General features: G+C 38.2%; 2 protein-coding genes across 5 annotated transcripts in view; one reads left to right on the top strand and one right to left on the bottom strand.

The window, feature by feature from the left end:
- The window catches only part of prdm6 (PR domain containing 6), a 32,053-nt gene extending 24,339 nt beyond the window's left edge, over positions 1-7,714 (bottom strand). Inside the window, exons 1-3 of one of the 3 annotated variants that reach the window (XM_034306361.2) lie at positions 6,849-7,714; positions 5,970-6,474; positions 3,654-3,961 (exon numbers count right to left, since the gene is read on the bottom strand). In XM_034306361.2, the coding sequence (XP_034162252.1) occupies positions 3,654-3,961; positions 5,970-6,462 (801 nt within the window). In that variant the 5' untranslated portion in view covers positions 6,463-6,474; positions 6,849-7,714. The remainder of the gene's footprint in view (positions 1-3,653; positions 3,962-5,969; positions 6,475-6,848) is intronic. The other 2 variants (XM_026947559.3, XM_026947487.3) reach the window with 2 other exon arrangements.
- A 12,443-nt stretch (positions 7,715-20,157) lies between these two features.
- Positions 20,158-23,514, top strand: ppic (peptidylprolyl isomerase C). Of its 2 annotated transcripts, none has more exons than XM_034306252.2 (5): positions 20,158-20,254; positions 21,059-21,172; positions 21,399-21,492; positions 21,613-21,797; positions 22,005-23,514. In XM_034306252.2, the coding sequence occupies exons 1-5, from the start codon at positions 20,243-20,245 to the stop codon at positions 22,131-22,133; spliced, it is 534 nt and encodes a 177-aa protein (XP_034162143.1). In that variant the 5' UTR covers positions 20,158-20,242; the 3' UTR covers positions 22,134-23,514. The 2 variants fall into 2 exon arrangements, with proteins under 2 accessions (XP_034162143.1, XP_026786569.1); XM_026930768.3 differs by having other exon boundaries at positions 20,163-20,339.
- The last annotated feature ends 61 nt before the right edge of the window (positions 23,515-23,575 follow it).

Below are 23,575 nucleotides of genomic sequence, written 5' to 3'. Positions count from 1 at the left end.
TGCAGAACTAAAAAAAGAACATAATGAATATCAAGGTGTACTTAAACTGCACTTACTGCAATTATGCTATTAGATGTAAATGGAAAAAAAAAGTTTCTTATAGTGTCAAGTATGAATAATATACTGTGGGTTCATATTCCAGAAAACGACATACTGACATTTCTTACATTTGATGTACAGTATATAATAAGTTAAACATTTTAGTTGGCAGTGTTTCAACCCATAATTGCAATTTTTGTGTCATAAATGATGCTAGCAAAAGAACAGACTACACAAACCTAAAAATAGGAGGGAACAAATGCCCAACAAAACATTCTAATCCAAACACTGTAAGAAGTGGTGGTAATACGTAATCTCATTCCTGGATATGGTGGATTAAAATAAAATGTAAGAATGTGAGGGAAACTGAATGGGCGCAGGAATACACTGTTAAGTATACACACCAGCATGTTTTATTTCCAAATGAAAATGTTTTCGGCACCTATTTGCCGCTATTGAATCTAAAAACATGCCTCTAAAAGTGTTTACCTTTTAGATCCGGATACATTTCAAATAAAATTGTTCCACCATCAACGTGCTTTCTCACACAACAGAGCCCTGGATCAAGGGGGAAATGGAGCATAAAATAACTTAAATGACAAATTATGGAGCTTTCTATGTCAGTGAACCGACGTTAAACATGTCACTCCTCATTCTGGCACACAGAAAATAAAAATAATTATCCTGGCCTGTGGCCTAGGCACTTTATTATTACTCTAGAACACCCACTGGTGCCTGCCAGTGATGATATCATTGTGGACCGTCATGTTCACACAATGATAGTTCATACAGGGGTACTGCCAGTGACCCCCTGACCACTAGTGCAAAATATTATTCCTATCAGTTAATCCCTCAGCACCTGGCCTGATCAATCTAAACAAGTCCTAATCTCCAATATTTGTGTCTACTTCAACTTACTATTTTCATACATTAATCTGTCCCCTTATCATTTCAATGGTCTTACAGAAATATTTCCTGTAAAAATGCTCGAAGTATTTCTACAATTCAGGATAATAGAGCTTTGTGTATTTTATACTGGTTAACAAAATATAGGACTAGCAGTTTTAAAAAAAAAGTCATTCAGTTTAGGTAGTGCATTACTTAATTTAGGTTTAGTGTTAACTAAATCTATTTTGTATGTAACATTTTTCTCATCATACGTAATTACAGCTCTCTGATTTTAAAGTATAAATGTCTGTAAAAATGAAAATATGGGTTTGAGTTTTTCCTCACATGCTGAAATAGTTTATTTAGTTGAAAGCTAAATTTGATGACTACACTTAACAGAAATGAAAGCAAAGCGCAAACAGTTATGTCAGAGCTCCACTGTTCAAACACTCTATGAGGTGTAGCACTATTTTTAATAGGTAATAATAGCGCAGATGTCGTATTTAACTTCTGAATGAGAATGAATTGTCAAATGATTTATCCAAAGCATCACACCCCACTGCACATACTGTATAGTTGACAACATTACCCAGTATTTAGTGAAAGTAACAGGGTAGTAATGGAATTTATGGATGATAAACATTACTGACTGTATTCAATATTGTTCAAAATCGAGGTCTCATGGGAGTCCTGGAAGCAGTATGTATAATATTGTTTGATCAAAAATATTTGAGCCTTGGCATGGACATTCCACAGACAAGCTCATGAAAAACCCTGAGTGAAGCAAAGTCTGCTGGGAAAAATTATAGGCTTATAGACCACAGATAGTACAAACATAAAAACGTCCCCAGTATGAACAAAATGAAAATGGACAAGAACCCAATGTTTTTAATCTAAAGAGTTATATTAAGGTTCTGCTCAACACAGGCAACTTGAATAAATTCTAGAAAAAAATTAAAATAGTCAGTGTATAGTTACGGTGGCATACAAAGCTGGTTTAAATGTTTCTTAAGCCCCTTTAAGAAAAGGAATAAATACACATACAAGTCATTAATAGACTACACAAGAAAATTCAGTATATGGTCACACAAGTCTGGTGACATACTAAAGTTATTTAATTCACTATTAAGTGCATAAGCTATGAAAAAGCTGGAAAAAAAGTTAACTAACACATTTCTAGAAAAAGTACTACCCCACAAGGTTCTGTTATAATTAATATATTCAATTAATTATATTTTCAGCACAATAGTGTCTTGTATAGTGCAAGCATTTTTGATATGGTGAAGGTATTGTGAGACACACACATTTTTAGGCATTTGATGGAATACTTTATAGCATTTTAGAAATTATGACAATGTGATAGAATACTGAGTGGTATTTCTCAGGAGATGGGTCACCAAGGATAAAAAGAAATCACCCTATTTATGTAATAAATTTTTTTGACATTTGAAGTCCTGCAGTGCAGATAATCAGTACCTGATCATACTGTATATAACAGATATATATATACATATACAGTATGATCATGCAATGTGATCACGTATATAACAGAGATATCAATTCAAGTATTTAAGTGAACTAACTTAAGAAGTGTTAGCCCACTGCGCTACTAGCATATCATTAAGCCCAACGTCCAGCACCGTTTCCCAAGGTTAACGCATGATTTTCCACACAACCACGACATTTTAAAGTTACACACTCTCCCTGTCACTTTTTAGCTCGACATAAAAAACACACAATCATGAGATTTAAGTCATCTGCAGTCACAACAAAAAGTGATTGTGTAGTGATTCTGTAGTTTACACTTTATCAGCAGTGATTAAATAATTCAACGCTTTCATGCCGCTAAATGAGAGAGGTCTCCTTCACTGGTATAGCATGGAGTATTGGGTTAGTTTCTTTCCCTCACCCACCTCAGTTCTGTTTAAGCTGCTGGAATTTTTACAGCCCTCCCTGGCCAAGCAAGTGTTTAAAATGGCGTCACACAGAACATATATAACAAGTAATAGTGTTCCATTCTGTCTGTGTGGGCCTCAACAACAGCAGGCCTGTATTTGGATGGAGAGAGCCATAGCACACCAATAACAAACTTTGCACCAATATCTCAAAAGCAGCTTCTTTGAGGCAGTTATCAGTTTGTGTTGATCTGTATTATAGATCTGTTCTCATGTTGTAAGTACTTGCCATACAAGAAGACAAATTGTATTTGTCCATGTCTATAATTAGAGAATCTAGGAAGGACAGCTTGTAAATGCATCTGAGTGATGATAGTTTATGTCTCAGCTAAACCACAGTTCTGGACTCTCAGCTGAATGGCAGTTCACTCTCAGTATCTCTCGCTCTCTTTCTCCCTCCTTCTCTGCCTCATCTCTCTTGTCGGTTGGTCATCTTTAAGAGCTGTGACCTTTATTTCTCTGTGTGTGCATGGGGTTTTTCACCCTTCATTTTCTCTCTTTACACTGTGCTGTTTGAATCCCAACATTTAAAGCATTTTATTAAAACCTGTGAAGTACCGATGTATTTTAAACTTCCTCCAAATTCATTTTACTCGTTATTTATTATTCATTCCAGTTCATCTTATCCATGAAGCTTTTCCGCCATATAAATCATGTCTAGTAATTTTAAGTCTGAATTTGTATAATCTTGAAGAGGTTTTGCCTCTCGTCAGTTCAAAGTCAACAAAATTTCCCAGCAGTTTGAGAAAACTGGAAAAAGAAAATACTAACCTCCCATAAGTGTCTTGTGTTGCGCACCGCTCCTGACTGCACCTTATCCAGCAGCAGAGGAATACCCTGAAAAGGTCCAATCCAAGTGCCCTGTGGTATGCGCTGGGAAGCACAGATACCATAGCCCAGGCCTGGCACTGTGCTGGTGCAGAGGCAGACTTCGCGGGGCAGGTCACGCAGCCACTCGGGAACCTCTGGAGGGGGCGCAGCAGTGGCTGCACTGCTTGTCCCTACCAGGCGCCGCAGCGAGTGCAGGGGCCCGTGCATGGGGCACTCGCCGTTCCGGTTATCTGCACACATGTCACAGCCTGCAGGACAGTGCAGTGCGAGAGACTGTTATTTATCCCAGAACCCAGATGGGACCCCTGTGAAAGTACTGACTACTACTCCTGATCACTACTCCCACTACTACTCCCTCCAACATTTTTACAGTTGTACATGAAAACATTTTTTTTTCTGGTAGTCAGTGACAGAAACAAGTATTATTGAGAATTAACAGCTCAGGTTAGGAATAAAATACATTTTGTGCTCAGCTGACAGATACTATTGCCTTTGCTATTATTATTAGAGCAGTTATATATTTTTAATGAACTCCAATACGTCTAAATTATTATTCTTGCTCAAGTTCAAGTTGAATCCCCCAGGCAGTATTGCACTATTCCAGTATTTATGTATTAGATTTCCCATCTGTGCATCTGAATAAAGGAAATTTCCAAATCCGTATAAAATACACGTCATGGACAGACCAAGCCGAAATGAACGTTTTATTCGATATTTACTAATTATGAACTATTGACATGGATAATAGTAATAGTTGCAATTAAACCATCCTGTAGGATAGTAATGCTCTTATCCTTTTCCATGTCACAGTCTGATCGACATGATCCGCTCTGAACAGGCATATTACACAAATTAAGGCACGGGTTTTAAAATGTATGTTCCCTCTGTAATCTGCGCTCTTTATAAATGAGCCCAGGCGATGTGAAATATGGGCGAGAGAATAGCAAATGTAGATAAAGCAGTCCTGCTGGCCCCGGGAGACTCCCATATAGCGCGCTGGGATGATGAATAGCGGCCGATGGGACAGATCGATCTCTGATCCACACTCACTCCACTCTCTTCTACAAAACTATACAGCAATTAATTGTGGCTTGTCCCCCCTCCTCCATGCCTCATCTCCTCGTGGCACGTATCGATGGAGATTACTGCTGATGGGCTGTTTTATCACCTTAAATAAACAGTCACCACCTTTTCAAACTAGGCTTTAATATGGTTATGTGAGGTTATTAAGCCTGTTTTCCTGATTGTGTATTCTCAGGCAATTCTAATCAACCTATAGGAATGAACAGACTGCTAGCTACTTGACAAATATGAAGCAAATTTGGAACAATTCGTTAATGATTGGAAAATTAAAGTGCTTTAATTATCAAGGACTGATGGGTCTAAGTTATTAGTCAATTTAATTTAATTTTATTTCATTTATTTGTTTTTATAACAATTGCATATAATGCATATAATATAATGAAATTAGAGTTTTCGGAATGTTTTATATAAAAGTAGTCTGTTATTAATGATTAATCCTAATAACTGCACGGGATTATGGTGTTGAATTAACACAGTGCTCGTGTGTCTATTGTAGATGTTATTCCAGCTCTGATGATTTTGGTGTGCATGTTGTCAATATCTCCTTGGACAACTTTTTTGTTTGATGACCTGCAAAATATAAGTCACCAATAAATCATGTGTCGTGTCCTGTAGGCGCTGTGGATGCGCACACAGCTGGCCGCTATTTAATTCAATCAAGAACAAATAACTTAGCTTAAAACATATTTCGCATGTGATTGGGCTTCTAAAATTTCTTCCTATTGTAGCATTTGCTAGAAATTATCTGCTAATTTTTATGCACTTTTAAATTAATTTTACAAAGTTTTACTGATACATATAAGGCTGCACGCTTAGGAAGGCATAAGTGATGGCCACCCAGCAAAAAGTCCATTGTTAAATGAATTATTACAGTGTTTACATGAGGGTTTCAGTGCTGAATTTTAACAGATGCACTATTTAAGTAATTGACCATTTTTTAAATAACTTTTACAGTGTTTAGGCTACTTGTGTCCAGCTAATCTGGAGATCACAGCACTGGAGTTTTTGCTGTGTATTTTACTGGATATAATAATATTGCTGTTTGTTGGGCCTTTAAATGTCATTGATCTTTGGGTAAATATCAGGCGCGTGTGAGTGTTTGTGTGTGCAGTGTGTGCAATGTTGTGCAGTGTGGGACACGATCTAATCTGGGCAGATTTAAAATGTACGTACGGTTATTGAGATCACTGGTGTGATTGTTCAGTGGGATAATCTCCATCCTCTGCTGTCCGTATAGATAGTAGTCCAGTTCCTCTGAGGTCAGCTTCAACCGGGACGCTTTGTCGTTAAAGTTGGACTGCAGGCAAAGTTCCTTGGGCTGAGACGCGCCGCTGTTTTCCGCCGCTGCGACCTCTGTACAGAGAGAGTGTCCGAACAGCGCGAGCTGCGGCGCGGAGAGCTGCGTTAAGCCCGCGAGCGCGGACACGGCAGGAGCGCAAGACGAGCTCGAGGACGGCGTTAAAGCGGCCGAGGCGCTGGTGGAGGAGATTAACCCGCTTCTCTGGCGCAGGCTCTCCGCTGCTACAGGCGCTCGATCGGGCGCCGGGATTTGCGGAATTGCGCAGTTCTTCAGCTGACTCTGCGGGAAAAGCTGCTGCCAGTGCTGAAGGTAAGTCGGATCCACTTTAAGGAAAGCAGAACCGCTCTGATCCCCCGGCTTCAGCATTTCCAACTGCAACTACACAAAAAAAATACCAGTGCTGATCAGATTTTGTACGCCTGTTTACTCACTTCCATATATTTACCTCCCAGCTGTAGGTTAGTTAGTAAAATCTCCTAACTTTCCACTTAGATGAAATGTGCTAACATAAACAAAACACTACAGGAGGTAGAAAATGTGTGTTAGTTCACAATGATTTTTACAGAAAAAAGAAACACACAACTTATGGAGTATTAAAAAAAAAAAAAAAAAAAGCTATCCGGAGTGGGTTTGATGAAGCTCTGCTTTTCAGACTTCTAGGGTGCTTCTGAACTGTACGCATCTCCTGAGTCAGAAATCAGATCTCCCTGTTCCTCCAAAACCACGCAGACGTGTAAGAGCACAACACTCACCTTCTTAGCACAAGCGAGTTTGTCAGAGCCGACCGCTGTCAACTGCGAGTCCCGGACGCTTACACCATAACGCTCCTGAGCGCCGAGACACTTGGTGAAGTCTGTGGATGGAGAAAAGAGAAGCCGTCATCTCTTCCTCTCTCTCTCTCTCTCCCTCTCTCTCTCTCCCTCTCTCTGCCCTCCTTCTGCTGTGGCGGAGCACGTGGGCTGGACGCGAGCTCGGGGCAGAGGGACAGAAGGGGGGTCGAGCTGGCACGAGAAATGAACGCAACACGTCTTAGTAAAAGTATTCGCTTCATTAGGCCCTATACACCCGCAACCGGACCCTGATAGTTTACTGCTCCAAAAAGCAGCAGCTGTGATCAGTAAATTAATGCTTTCAGTCTGGGATTTAGCTTTTCTGTCACTGGGGCCTGAATGAACAGAGAGACAGAGAGAGATAGTTTGTTAGCAAAGTTATTTTGAGAAGTTGGGTGGGCTGATGAAGAGATTGTTATGCTCATTAATACACAAGGCAAAGCCTGAAATTTCCTCTTGTTTGGCTTCGATCCGATTCGAGTGCGTAATGATAACGAAGCGCACCGTGCTGTTTGTGCGCCTCGCTGTCCAGCCGCCTCGCTCCCCAGACTCCCCGAGACGCTGGAGAAAGTTGCAGCTGTTTGGATAGGCTCTCCATGTCTACACGCAGGGCATTTTACACCATTTCACTCCAGAGCGGTGGTAAAATGTTTGGACTGGCGTCATTCTGACAGGGTCATTCATCATGCTGAGGTCTCTGTAGATTGATAACGAAACCCAAACAAAAACATAATCGTCTGAAAATGAATTTATGTCTGCAAGTGCAGTTCTCTGCAAAAGAATGCGAATAATAATAAAGCACAGAAATTTTACATTTACACACACACACACACACACACACACACACACACACACGAGACTAATAACCTAGAACCTTCGTGAGTAACAAAACTTTTGAGGTCACGCCTACGTCATAAAAAATCGAGACCAATGAGGTTTATTCGCAATTTTAAAAAAAAAGATTATACTGGCATTGCATTAATGTATTATTATTATTATTATTATTATTATTATTATTATTGCTGGTGTTTATGCTCTCATGATATGCGCATGGCCTCTCCACCTGCTACAACACAGTTCGCTGCTTTCGGGTCTTAGAGCATTTTACAGTAATCAGGCTTTACACTGCACATGACAGCGCATTGGGTCCTGCGTACTGTTGCGCATTTTTCAGGGTGTTGGTGCTGTTGATAAATGACTGGTGAAATAAAGTGCACTCGAGAGGGGACAGGGGATCGATACATTAACTGCTGAAATGTGTCATTTTCTTGGCTGAATAACGAATTATTAAGGCTAAACGGAGCATATGAACTCTGGTTAATTTGTATATTAACATAAGCTTTGAGGCCAGGGCGCCTAAACAAGCGCCGCGTTCATTTCCAAGGCGCCACCTCTACTTGGCATTCAATTAGGACGTGTGCATTTCTTGTTAATTAATTCGCCTGATGTCTGAAAGACAAATGAACGGCCCTCTCTGACAGGAGGCCGATAAAGAATTCAGCCACCTCTCCCTGTGCCCCCAATGTCTCATCTTATGGTTTTTAAGGTCACGCCATGTTAGAGAATATAATTCATTAACATAGATATATAGTTAGATAGGAGGGGCTGGTCTTCTTCTAATAGGTTACTGACTTTTAAACACGTGTGTAATATCACATAATACAGTATTCTTTTGATTTTCTTGATTTTCTCACTGGCTTTGTAGGTGACCACTGAAAAAAAAACCTGAATGTTCTGAGTTCACCAATGCCTAGAGATTAGTTTTTAACCAAAGAAAAAATGCACTTATAGCTGGTATTGTCAAGAGTAACATAAATGCATAATTATTGCATAATTATTGCATTATTGATTTTAGTTTGAATTTTAATTTCTTAGAAATGTAATAGGTTTAGAAATGCTTACATGTAAAGAAAAGCAAGAGCAATTGAATTGCTTAGAAATGTAATGTGTCAAATGATTAAATATAAAGAATATCAAGCATGATAGATAGATAGATAGATAGATAGGAAAATAAAAAATGAATGAATGACAATGAGTGAAGAATGAATTTGAAAAATAATGAATGAATGAATAAATGAATTAATGAGGGATTCTTGGAATACTCTCTATGCCTCTTCAAACACTTCAGTAGACAGTGCTACTAAAGGACACAAAATCAACTTGGTAGAAAAAGTTAACATGAGATAATAGAAATCCATTACTTTTTAACATTTTGTAATTTAACAGAAGCATATAAAAATTTATCTCTCTTTCAGTGATTATTGCAACAATTAATTTTTTACATATACAATATTAAAATTAACATTCATATGGAGCATTTGAATAGAAGCCCTAACTAAAGGTAACCTTTCTGCAATTTTACAAGAGCATATGAGTTGGCTAGTAATGCCTTTATTTTAGGAAGTTTAATTTCAGGTGTGCAAAGATTCAGTGCAGCAAAATCATCAGCAATAAATAAACTCTCGAGTGTTGAACTGGTCTACAGTTACATCAGCCTCCAATATACATAAAAAATGTTGATCCTACTCTAAGAAATTGTTTCTACTGAAAGGTTTGTGGCGTTCTTCTATGTTTGTACAAAACAATATGAAGTTTAATATCCCAAATCTAAAATAGGCCAGGGAACAAGATGCAAGTCTACATCCTACCACCACAAACATTCTAAAGCAGTGTTTTACTTGGTGACAATTTTTAATGTAATAAAAAGAAGGCCTTACAAATCTGTAGTTTTATTCCTAATTTTACACAATGAAGAAACCCTGCAACAGAACACATTAATAATCCAATAGATGCTTTTATCCAAAACAACGTAGAATATTCAAGCATAGTGGATCGCTCTCTGACAGACCTGGGACGTGAACTTACAATATACAGGTCACTGGTACCAGACCTTAACCACTGAGTGTGTAACTGATCATAGTTATTGAAAGCACTGAACAGAACAGACCTCACTGGTGAGACTTGTGTACATCCTACAAAAGGTCATTAAATGAACAGCATAAATGTCAGTAGGTGGACCAGTGAGCAAAGCCAAGAGACTTTCCTGGGTAGAGGGGTGGGAGATGCTTATAAGTGAATCCTGAAAAATCAGGCAGCAGAGCAGTCACTTTGATTTTAATTTAAGATGACAGTACTTTTCGGGAATTGTTTATGTCTTAGCTTGTACCTGAAATGAGAGCTTAATGAAGCTTGTAGCCTACATTTGCCTGAGATCTGATTGAAAAATCAATAGGTATTAAATGGAAGAGTGTGATGGTGAGACCTGGTTAAGGCAAGCATTTTATATGTTACATTCTACAGGCACATCAGTAGTGTGTAATATATATTAGGAGCTACATTCGAGCCCAACAATCTGTTAAAAGGAAATGCAATGGACAAGTTGTGAAAGATTTGTTAATATTGAGCAACCATTTCAGGTGAACCCTATGAAATCATTTTCCAACTGAACATTATTTCTATCAACTATATACTAAAGTAAGCACAATATTTTAAGCTAAAACCTGTTTCCCAATATGTTTTCCATATATGTATCTAAACATATGACTCCTAACATTGTCTGAAAATGTCATTCCCTACCAGGATATGCTTTGCCAAATACAGGTAAGGGGTTTGTGTGTGTGATATTGAGTCTCCTTTTAGGAAGATGGAGAATCAAGATTCATGAAATTGAATCATTCTAGCATTTATGCTAATTCCAACATCATTGTGCTGTTTGTAGCTCTTTTCATTTGTTTGTTTGTTTTTTGTTTTTTTAGTATGGTAAGACTAACCACAAAGGGAAAATTGGCAGTTGTCATGTGAAGCATGGACCGCACTTGTAATTCACTCACGCTCTACCTCACTCATGTTTAGTAAGCTGAAAGTTCTCCACAAGGGGCTGCTAATTAGCACTACAGGCCAAAAGTCACATTTCCTGCCAGGTTCCCGAACCTTTTGAGTAATTAAAGGGCTCCACAACCACCCTGAACAAGTACTGCACAAGTCCCTTTTATTGTTCCTTTTTTTTTTGCATTTCTACCACACCACAGGAAACATGACCATTATATAAAATAAAGGGGGTGATGCAAACTGGGTGACATATATAATTTCAACAGGCAGCAAACAGAAAGAAAACATAAAAGACATTAAAACTGAAGTTGCATTGTCAAAGATATTTAGCTTTATGGCACAATGTTAGCATGAATGTAGTGTTTTAAACTGGCTGCAACACAAAGTACAGTTTCTTGCAGTTGGCATGACCAGCATGCCACAAAATACTCTTGAAAAATCTCTCACTTGGCAGAATAGATGAAGAAACAACTTGTTATAAAACAATTACTAGTAATTGCTTGTTAACTAAACAACAGGATTTTAAGAGGAGGATAAAAGGGTTGGGGATCAGTTGAAACTTGAGTTTGACCAGTCATTGATGTTTAGTACAGCCTCCCTAATAGTTCCTACACCATATAAAAGTACCTACTCTGGAGCAAAAAGAAAAATGGTTCCAGAGGCATCATTTGTAAAGACGTGGAAAGACGTATAAAATCCTAAAAGTGTTCACATGTATGTGGACAAACATCTATTATCCACACACTGGTGGGAATCCCATTCATTCAGTCACTCTCGGTTATATAATACCTGTATATCACACATGCTTTATAATAGCGTCATGAAGACCTATCAAAGCTATCAAAACCATTCTGGCACAAGGTTCTGGAGAAGTATTAGTCAGGGCTTGGTTACAAGAAAAAATCTCAAACTGTGAATGTCATTTATTAATGAAGAAATGTAAAGGATATGACACAACTGTGGTTCTCCTAGAGCAAGCCATCCACCAAAAGTCTGTGACTATGTAAGGAAGTTATTAAAGAAGCAACCAAGATGCCAAAGGTAACTCTGCCAAGATCCACAGCTCAGATGGGAGAAGCTGTTTGAAGAAGAAGAAGCAGCCTTTACTTGTCACATATACATTACAGTACGGTGAAATTCTTTCTTTACATATAACAGCTTGTTAGGTTGAGCACAGGGTCAACCATGATATGATGCTTCTGGAGCAGAAAAGGCCCAACAATGACAGTTTGTCTGTGCTGAGGCTTGAACCACCAACATTCTGACCAGCAACCCAGACCCTTTAACCACTGAGCCCCACTGTTCATAGTACACCTATAGCCCAGGCACTCCTAAAAGCTAGGCTTTATGGAAGTGTGGCAAGAAGAAAGCCATTATTGAAAAAAAAGCCATACGAAATCCCAGTTGGAGATCTATTGTGGAAAAAGGTTCACTGGTCTGAAGAGGCCAAAACAGACTTTTTTGGCCTTGCTACAACATGCTATCTTAGGCAGAAACTTAACACTGCTCAACACCATCCCCAGAGGGAAGCATGGTGGTGGAAGTATCATGTTGCACGGATGCTTTTCATCAATAGGGTTTTTTCCTTTACTGGCTGGGAAGCCCACATGAGACCACCTGGTGTATGATCAGAACACAATAACCTGCTGAAATTGAGGGTAGTGGATCTGGACCTTGGTTCTGAGATGTTGCCATGTGTTGGTCCGCTCAGAAATACCAATCATCAGGGTGGAATTAGGTCAGATGGCTTTATCTACATTGCACGTAAGCTCTTGTGGTGAGCCCACTCTTGGTTAGCCTCACTAAAAGCAATTTATCTACTGGGTCTGTACAATAGTGCAGCAGCCACACTGTTCATTGTGCTCCTGGAACATACTGTACCAAGAGAGTGGCATCTGCACCCAGAAATGGTGTCCCAGATCCAGGAAAGGTTTGGCAAAGCACAGATGGACCTCTTTGCTGATGCCAAGTCAACACAGTGTCAGTTGGGGTTCTCCCTCATTGGGAAGAAACCACTGATTCTTACCATGTTGCACAAAATTCAGCAACTATGCCACAGAGTCCTCCTCATTGCTTTAATATGGCTGGTAAGACCTTGGTATTCCACTGATGTTTCTGTCAGTGGTTGGAACATCCTGGTATCTTCTTCCCCAAGAAGATCTGCTGTCCCCAATGGATTTGGCACCCCCAGCCAGGTCTCTTCTTTCTCTCTGTATGAATTGCCAACTGAGGACTCTCAGTTGAGAATACTCCTGAATGCAAGAATCCCTATTACACAGTCCTTGTATGTCCTTAGTTGGAATTTGTTCTGATGATGTGCACATTATTGACTTGAACTGGTACACTGCACAATTCCCAAAATACTAACCTGTTATCTTTGGAAAGCCCCTTTCTACAATAAATGTGAATGTGGTGGCCATTGTAGCACATCACAGCACCAAGGATGGCATCTCTCTATGAGCTCATAAAATTATTATAACCATTCAGGGAGAGGTGTCCCCATCCACCATGAGTCCCAAAGAGCCTGGTGTGGGATCTCCCCCTTGTGCTGGAGTCCTTTAAGGCATTTCCTTACAAACTCATGTAAGATGCCAAACTGAAATGGGTGTCTCTCAAAAAAGTGGGAGAACTGTATGCTCTATAAGCTTGTCCTGCAACACTAATGGCCAAAATACTCTGGGGTGTCCATGTGGGTGTACCAGTGATTTCTGCCCAAGGTCATGTCACACAAATTTGCAAATCAATAGATTGATCTTGCAGCTTTTCATGAATGTAAACATGCATAACATGTCCAGTATATGACATACAGTACTATTTAGACCAGGCAATGGCCATTCATTCCTCAGACCAACCTCTCAACTGAAAGACATGAAAGGATTCCTTGTAACGGCATACATCAGGACTGGGCAATTTTACTTTCATGCAAGCAGTAAAGGATAATCAGATATGAAGCTCATGGGAAAAAGAAAGGCAGGTTAATTAACAGAGAAGCACATTGGACCCCACGGGCTGCTCACGCAGCACTGTGCAATGCATTTACTGCATTTATTCATCTTTAGTAAACGCTTTATTCTGGTCAGGGTTGCTGTGGTTAAACTACTTATTTGCTTATATCTTGGGAAACTGTACCAACTTAGTACATTATAAAATATTGTGGGCAGGATTGGTGAAACTTTCTATTCTAACATTGTATTTAAACCAGACACCAACACCAGCACCAAGCTTTGAATTCACACCCAACTATTACAAGAAAACTGAGCTGAACTAGGCTTGTGAGATTGTGTGCAATATGCCATCATCCTATCATGCCCCCTTACTATTGCAGATTGACAATAGTATTGCCTGTGGCTTTGAAGGGGGGTAGGCCACTGAGGGAGGAAAGGAGGGAACCATGGACAAACATAATACGTAAGATGTGTCATGTACACGTTACATCATTACAGTGAAAAAAAAACTGGAAGCTGGTTACAAGTGGACTATAGCTGCTTGGCGCTGGGATTAGCATTTAGTCAGTTTGTTTTAAATTAATTACCCGTTAATAGGGTTGGCATTGCTTGCAAAACCTAAGTCGGGACTGTAAATAAACCTAATGAGTTATTAGCTATAACTGAGCTCATTATCAGATTTAAACAAAATTATATAAACTACGAGTACATGCTCTGTGTTGAACAGCTGTGGAGATACTCACTGAAATCTCATAATGAGACATAAACCTGATATACACACTGTCTTGTTGCCCTGCTCCGAAGTTAAGGCTATTAAGGTTTGTATAGGACTACACAAGAGGCTAAGAGGAAACATTATGAGATACAATGCAATTTATTTCTGTCAATCCTAAAGCTGCAGACACAATGTTTTCCAACAGACATTTAAATCATCCAACTTGATAGTCATTATGATAGTTGGAATCTATTAACGAGTCCCGAAACTATCATCAATCGTCCCAAGCCTATTCTGGACCACAGCCAACCAGAGGCTAAATAAAACACAATATAAAAATAGTGCTTTTTAATTTGCATGACAGACATCACCATAAAAATTAAATTAATCCATCAATCCGTGGCTTTCAACAACATGCCAATATTCTAGTGCTTTACTTCCCTTTACTGTGTAGTCTTAATTGCAGTGCCAACACTATTAGTCACTAATATTCCTAATGATAAAATGTTTAATGTCAGCTTATAATATTTGGGTCGAAAACTGAAGTATGAGCACAAGCAGTCATTTTCAATGACAAACTAGGAAGGAAAACCCTTCATGCAGTTTTTTAACAAGAAAATACTTGAAATTTAATGCTAAACTAGGATGTGTAGGGGTTAATTAAAATGACTTTTATTGCTAAACTAACTGCTAAGCCTAAATGTCATAGTTTTGAGATCTGCTATCATTTAAAATTCATTCTACTCCTATTTTAAGATACTTAGTAATATTTAACTTGATTTTTAGCAGAATCAGATTAATTTCATGGTCATACACTGTGTTATTTATAGACAGGGACTTGATTTACACTGTTTGTAACCATTGTCTTTAATAATCCTTTCACATTATTATGTATATACACACCAAATCAGACCCACACATATAGGCTACATTCAGAAGAAATCTGTTCACTCTGAGTAATAAAACATTCAGATGTGATACATTGTGAATACTATGTTGTATCTGCCCAAACAAAGTAGAGAATCATTTTAGGTGTTAAACCTAGGTTATGTGTAGGCCTAATTAGTTTACCAGTCTAATATTGTCTATTACAATACAAATGCTTGATTGACCATACAAATTTAAACAGAATGAACTCCTGTACAATTTAGAGTGTGGATCATGATAGACTGTTGGAATTACATCAGCCAACTAGAATTATATCACACATATGCAGACAGTTATCACTTATCAGAGGTTAAAACAGTTAAAATAATCAGATAGTTGGCTGATAAAATATTTGCTTATGGATAAAGAGGTTTGTATGTAAAAGAAGAACTTAACAATAGGGTGATTTCAGTTATAATGGGACATCAGGTATTGGGACAGTTTAACTTAGCAGCATTCATTTTCTGGTTTGATAAGTGAAAGTCAAAACGTATTTGGAACTGCTTGATAGAACTAACATTACTTAATTCATGTGAGATCAAATAAGTGGGTGATGTCACCAAAAAGCTTGGGGTAGAAAAAATGGCTACATATAATGGCTTTTTTTTTTTTTTTTTTTTTTGCATAAGTTTGCCCACTCTTTCATAAAGGGGCATGTGACTGTGCTTAGAATTAACCAATCACATTCAAATTGACATTCAAAAGTAATTATCATACACCTGTTATCAATTAAGTGATTCAGATTAACCCCAAATAAAGATCAGCTGTTTCTGTAGGACTTTCTTGACACCTTCTTGGTTTCATCCGACTGCTGAAGCCATGGTCCACAAAGAGCTTTCAAAGCATGTATTTGATCTCATTGTCGAAAGGTATCGATCAGGATAGGGGTATAAAAGAATTTCCAAAACATTAGATGTACCATGGAACACCGTCAAGGCCATCATCAACAAGTGGAGAAAATGGGACACCACAGTGACATTACCAAGAACATGAAGTCTTCCAAAATTAATGAAAGGACAAGACGAAAACCTAATAGGGCGGCTAACAAGACACCTATGGCAACATTAAAGGAATATCTGACAGGTTCTGGTCACAGGTTGCCTGCTTGTGTCAAAAAATCTCTTGTATTCTTCACATGTCTGGGCTGTGGGTAGGGTGGCAAGATGGAAGCCCTTTCTCATTAAAAAAAATCCAAGGCTGCCTAAATTTTGCCAACACCATATCGCAAAATGTGTTATGGTCTGATGAGACCAAGGCAGAACTTTTTGGGCATAATTCTAAAAGATATTTTTGGTGCAAAATCAAGACAGCTTATCATCCAAAGAACACTAAACCCACGGTCAAGCGTGGTGGGAGCAACATCATGCTATAGAGCTGCTTCTCATCAGCTAGGACTCATCAGCTAGCTACAGTCAAGATTGAGGGAATCATATTTACAGTAGCTCCAAAAAGTTTCATACCCAACAAACCCATGAACAGGTCACATCACCCCCATGCTTGTTGAACAGCATTAGTACTCCTTTGCTGTTATAATAACCTTTACACATCTGGGAAGGCTTTCTATTAGATTTTGAAACATGGCAGGGATTTGCTCATTCAGCCACGAGCATTAGTGGAGGTTAATGAAGTTAAGAACTGCTGTTGGGTGAGGAGGCCTGGGTAGTCAGCATTCCAGTTCATCCCAAAAGTGATAACTGAGGTTGAGATCAGGGCTCTGCGCAGGCCACTCAATTTCTTCCACACCAGCCTTGGCACACCATGTCTTTATGGACCTCACTTTGTGCACAGGGGTAATGTTGTGGACATGTTTGGGCCTTTTAGATCCAGTAAAAATGCTACAGGATATAAAGATATTCTAGACAATTCTGCGCTTCCAACTTTGGTAACACTTTGGTGAAGGCCCATATATGGATGTGAAGGCCAGGTGTCCACATAGTTTTGTCAATATAGTGCATTTTTTGTACAAAAGGTGCAGGCCTCTGTTAGATAGCTGAAGATGAAAAAATTACGGTCCAGTACTATAATGACCCAAAGCACAAATCCAAGTCAACAAAGAAATGGCTTCAGAAGAAGAAGATCAATGGTTTGGAATGGCCCAGTCAGATCTACATCCTATCAAAAAGCTGTGCAATGACTTGAAGAGGGCTGTGCACAAAAGATCCCCTTGCAATTTGTATAGATCTGGAGCTTTTTGGCAAGGAACAGTGGAATAAAATTGCCAATCCAGATGTGCTAAGTTGGTAGACGCTTACCCAAAAAGGCTGAGTGCTGTACAATCAAAAAGTGCTTTAACAACTTATTAATTAAGGTGTGTACATTTATGCACCCAGGTTAGAAAATATTATTTGTTTTTCACTTGAATTTTGTTGGTTTCTATATCACATTAAAGGTGGAAAAGCATATGAGATCATTTATTATGGTTTTATTTTTGAAGTCACAAAAACCTGCACTTTTAACAGGGTTGCGCAGGCTTTTCATGTCTACTGATGTACATAAGATGCACTTACAAGTATCATATCAAGTTAGTTCAAATCATGTGCATGCATTTACATGATTGAATCATTTTCAAGATGTCCCAAATTATCAAACATGCACATTGATTAGGCTTGTGCTATTACCGTTAGCCTACAGTAAACCTAATCAATTAAAATCAATTAAAATCAATTAAAGAGTGGTTACCTTGTCTACAGCGTGTTGCATTGAGCCATTCGCTAACAGAAAACACAGCTTACAATCACTGCAGCACCCCTAAATAACACAATAAAATAACACATAACAAATACAAATAATTCAAGCATTCGTACTTGAATGCTTGGTACCACCAATTGTGCTTACAAGAAAGAAATGGCTTTGTGCTATTCACTAGGATGAGAGTGAACATTTTAAGAGGCAGCACCTATGTCTGCATAGGTAAAGCATCGAAAACCAATATAGAAAAGACAGCAGTGTGTCTGGGACAAATGAATATAGCTAGCTCGCCTGGAGAAGGAACAGCTGCATAGCTGGTTTTTGAGTAGTATTTTGATACGCTACCTACAGATGTAAGTGCTGCCTCTTAAAATGAATCATCAGTGATTGCAAGCTGAATTTGCTGTCATTGTTCACTATCTAAGTTTTGAAGCACTATTATATACAATACCGTATTCATAATACGGAAGTAAAGGCCTATAGGCTACTTGCACTGGGTTATGACACATTTCCATTTTGAAAAAAAATTACATTTTGTCTTTCATAACAAAATGTCCACCATAAGGTACTTAAGAAAGAATATGTGGGGTAGAGAAAGGCCGGATAATAAAAACACCTAAGAAGAATCATTGTATCTTACTATAATAATAATAATAATAATAATATTATTATTATTAAAATGTATTACTAAACATATTTGCTTAGATGGCTAACATCCATTAGCAATATTTACCTTTACAGTGTATGGGTTATCATGGTAAAAAAAAAAAAAAAAAAGACATACTCACATGATAAATTGTCAAAGAAAATCATAGTAGTAAAGTAGTAAAACTTCATAGTAGTGTATTTATGATGCAGCACACAGTCTGAAGCCTTTCTCCAGCTTGCTAGAAGAGGCTTTGCAAGTGTTCTTATGTATCCAATGAACTGCTTTTGCCATTCATCTTAAGGAGTCTTGCAGACCCTGACTGTAAAATACCACAATTATGACTGTAGTGAATGAACCAGGAACACAGGAACCACGGCGAATATAAGGCGAAAGTGTTTGTGCAAGTAGAACTTCGTCAGAAAGTCCCCATGCTGTATACTGTGTTTTTAGAGAGACGTTTTTAAACAGAAATAAGTCTACTTTGTTCAAACAATATAAGAATATGTCAAAGATGAATTTGGAGAAGATTTTCTTCTCATTGAAAGTTGATTTACTGTTTCCATGAATAAGTATGCTGCAAATAACCGTTATAAAGTAAAAGCCTAAACCAGTGAAAATGTGTCCCAAGCTACCAAACAAGCTGTCTCAACATGCCAAGCATGTCATTAAAATGGTTTTCAGTTAAAATGGGTAAGCTATGCTTCTTTATAATATGAATAGAAACATTTTTTTTCCTTCACGTGTAGATAGTCATCACTGAGGACTCAGTGATGTATCATGTGTTGTGGTATTTGTTTTTGTAACGACATGAAATCTTAGACAAGGTGGAAATTCAAAAAGTGTCCCAATATACACTATATTCCCCAAACTGGTGCCACAAGGTTGTAAGCACGTAATTGTGTATGATGTCCTTATATGCTGCAGCATTACAGTTTCCCTTCACCGCACCTAAAGGGCCCAAACCTGTTCCAGCATGACAATACCCGTGTGCACAAAGTGAGCTCCATGAAGACATGGTTTGCCAAAGTTGGAGTGGAAGAACTCGAGTGGCCTGCACAGATCCCTGACCTCAACCCCACTGAACACCTCTGGGATGAACTGGAACACCGACTGCACCCCAGACCTCCTCATCCAACATCAGTGCCTGATCTCACTAATGCTCTTGTGGCTGAATGAACAAATCCCCACAACCAAAATCTAGTGGAAAGCCTTCCCAGAAGAGTGGAGGTTATTATAACAGTTATTATAACAGCAAAGGGGGACTAGGTGATGGTCAGGTGTCCACAATCTTTTGACTATATAGTGTATCAGAATTTCCCCTCATTCTAAGAATTTATTTGGAACTGCCTGTGAGGATGTGGCCTACCTTGGCAACAACCCAGACTGCTGGACGAATTAAATACTAGCATCTTTTTTTTTTTTTTTTTTTTATACAACCTTAATTTCAGTCCTCCAGATATGACGCATCCTCCAGGAGGCGGGGTATCGATGCCGGAAGTAAACGCCAAATCCCAGATTCCATCTACAAGACCACGTCGCGCAGAGATCCATATTCAGCAATGCAATGGGGAAATATGTGCGTGAAATTACTGTTTTATTTGCCATTTTTAGGCACTGTGGTTTATTCCAAAGCAAAAGTGGGTCCGAAAGTAACGGATAAGGTGAGTGACGTCCTCTGGTTGACGTTTTCCGAAATGCCGACGTTAATGCGCCACTGCATCCTACATCAAGAATCACATCAGACTGAAAAACACAGCCCGAAGGTGTGCTGGGGAAGGTGTGCTGGGAACATTAGCGTAGTTTGTTGATGTGTTTCTGGTATAAGGTGTCTTCTTCTTCTTCTTCTTCTTTAAAAAGCGGTGTAGAAGACGCTGTGCTGGACCGCATTTGAGCTTGGAGTGCATCTTTGAAATGCACGAATACTTATTATTAATTATTATTATTATTATGTGTATTAGAAGCTACAATCTGTCGTTATAATAGCACATGGAAAGGCTGCAGCTTGACTCATTACTCCAGCCTGAACGTGTGGAGACTCTGATTTGGTGCAGCAGAAGGTAGCAATGACACGTCTACATGTAAAATCACATCCTAGGTGTAAAATCACATCATGTCAAAGCAGTGTGTGAGATCTAAGGTGACACACTGCTTGATCATATGTAATATCTGCACATCTGCTCTTTCTTATAGGTACATCAAAGATTACAAAGAAATCATTCTTATCAGCCTTGTGAATGTCAAGGCAAGCCCTAGTTAAATTAATGCATCTTCATTAAACCTTCAGGTGTTTGTGACTGAAAAAAAAAACACATGAAGGTTTTATGTTGCTTTCTTTTTTTTAAGTGACTTCCCCCCTCTTCTACTGTGCTTCATGCTGCAGGTATTTTTTGACATCACCGTAGGAGGACATGAGGTTGGCAGGATTGTGATCGGGCTTTTCGGAGAGGTTGTGCCTCTGACTGTGAAGAACTTTGTTACTCTTGCTTCTGGAGAGGTAGTTTTTGTCATTTTTTAAAGACTATATATTAAATATTAGTCTTTAACACATGAGATCTTCGTTATAATGTCATTAAGTATGAATCTTTAATATTTGCGGTGTAATTTTAGGAACTACTACAATATATCCTTGTAATGTTAGGAAAGAATTTCTGTCGAAATAACAGTCGCTTGCAGTATGCAAGCTTTCAGTCATATGTCCATCTTTCACTTTATCTTTATAGAAAGGATATGGTTACAAAGGAAGTAAGTTCCATCGTGTCATCAAGGACTTTATGATTCAAGGAGGGGACTTCACAGCTGGAGATGGAACAGGAGGTGAAATTTTACTCTAATTCAAGCACCATTCCTAGGTAGCTCAGGTCCAATCCCACATTAATTATTAATGGTTTTGTGCACGGAGCTTTAAATCTCTCATGAGTGTTATCTGCATTACAGGTAAAAGCATCTACGGAAAGGCATTTGCAGATGAGAACTTTAAGCTAAAGCACCAGGGCACAGGTTGGGTCAGCATGGCTAATGCAGGCCCGGACACCAATGGCTCACAGTTCTTCATCACGTTAGCACGGGCTCCCTGGCTGGATGGCAAGCATGTCGTGTTTGGCAAAGTCTTGGAAGGCATGGTATGTCTGAGTGCTGTTTTTAGACTCCAAAGATGATTAACTTTACAGTTCTTAACCCACTAATTGTTTGTTAATATAAGAAAAATAAAATTAACTTTTAACAATCATTGCTTATATAATAATAATTATAGAAATTATGTAGGCTGTATGTATCAGTCATTATTTGTTAAAAATAGCAAATATGTGTCTCTCTTTCCCACTCTCCAGACTGTTGTTCACACCATTGAGCTCCAGGACACAAATGACAGAAATATGCCCTACACAGAGTGTGTTATAGTGAACAGTGGGAAGATCGAGGTCAAAACACCATTTGTTGTAGAAGTAGAGGGTTGGTAGTATGACACACAGCACAGCTCTGGACTTCCTTCCTTCATCCTGTAGCGTTCTCCCTTCTCCATTCCCTCCCCAATCCTGAGCAGTATTAGAGCAGAGAGTGAATCTATGTCTAACAAATAGTGTTCATTTGGAAATGAGGAAAAGCAGCCAATAAGTCATCAGCATATTTGGAAAATTCTTCAAGACTGTTAAACATTCCAAGTGGCTCATGAAGCTGGCTCCCAAGCGTGTGCAAAGCAATCATCACTGTACTTTGAAGAGTCTAAAATATAATACTAATATAACATTTTTTTCCACTTACTTCATAGCTCTGTTGCTTTCACTATTGAAAATATAAATGAGTAACCTATTGTCTGGTACTCTGTATTGCTATTCACTTAGCATCATGCTGCGTAATCTCAAAGTTTCTAATCATTATTCTCAGGTTTTTAGTTATTCCCCAGACTGTGCATGGCATACTACATAGTAGTTAGGAAGTAAAGCCCATTAGCCAGTTGTAGAGTTTCATTAAAAAGTCTATTGGAGAGAAAATTAATTACACTTTGTATAATACTGTTATTTACCTTAAACTCCCTCTTAAGTTATTTAGTTAATTTGTCTATTTGAAGCTCTTTTTGGTTGGAATCGAATTTCACAATTATGTAATTCAAAATAATATAAAAAGAAACCCATAGTATTAAAGGAACAGGGAAAGGATTAGCTAAGATTCGCATTAAATATGTAGCAACCGTATTTATACATACATACATGCTCTTTCTATGATACATTTGAATGGCTAAAACATATCATTTGATTATATAAACATAATTACTCAACATGCATTCACTCATGTGCCAAATATATATGTACTTGAATGCCAAATTAGTATACTCTCAAAAAGCATTTACTAAGGGCTCAAAAGCAGAGCATATTTCTGTAGGAAACTAATTCTCTTCTTTAATGTGATTAATTAATTGAGGAGTCCTGGTGCCAAAAACAAATATACTTGAACATATTGTGTCAATTAATTTAATTACATTTTTTTAGATGAAAGTGAAATTTGGTCATTTTAAAAAGTTGGCTAGTTCTATTTCTAAAGAGTATTTTAAAGAACACAGAATAAAGTCTTTGTATATCAAAAACAGTCTGTGTAGTTGGTGCATTATTTAATGATTGTTAATTCTTGTACAAAATCTATGTCCATGACCCTTTCATTTACTGATTCTTAAAATCATTACTGTTGTTTTATATTTTAAATGTTTTATTTGAATTTTAAGTTGAAGCATATTTTCTATCTTTTTTCTTAGACATATGAAATCATAAAACAAACTGTTAGTAACTGTTTTATTTTTCATTAAGTGTGATGTATTTAAAGATCTGCAATAAACTCTTTTACCCTAAACATGTCCTCTTTCACTAACTGCTATGCATATGATAATAAAAAAATAAATAAATAAACAGCA

This window comes from Pangasianodon hypophthalmus, chromosome 8 (genome assembly GCF_027358585.1).
Source record: "Pangasianodon hypophthalmus isolate fPanHyp1 chromosome 8, fPanHyp1.pri, whole genome shotgun sequence".
Classification (NCBI taxonomy): Eukaryota; Metazoa; Chordata; class Actinopteri; order Siluriformes; family Pangasiidae; genus Pangasianodon; species Pangasianodon hypophthalmus.
The sequence above is the reverse complement of the archived record's forward strand: the minus strand, read 5'-3'. Positions and strand labels throughout refer to the sequence as shown.

What these genes read in the sequence shown, in the direction of transcription:
- ppic (XM_026930768.3), top strand. Translation starts at nt 20,238, where the DNA reads ATGCAATGGGGAAATATGTGCGTGAAATTACTGTTTTATTTGCCATTT. An exon ending in AGCTGGAGATGGAACAGGAG is followed by an intron (nt 21,493 to 21,612) that starts GTGAAATTTTAC and finishes TCTGCATTACAG; the next exon opens with GTAAAAGCATCTACGGAAAG. An exon ending in GCAAAGTCTTGGAAGGCATG is followed by an intron (nt 21,798 to 22,004) that starts GTATGTCTGAGT and finishes CCCACTCTCCAG; the next exon opens with ACTGTTGTTCACACCATTGA.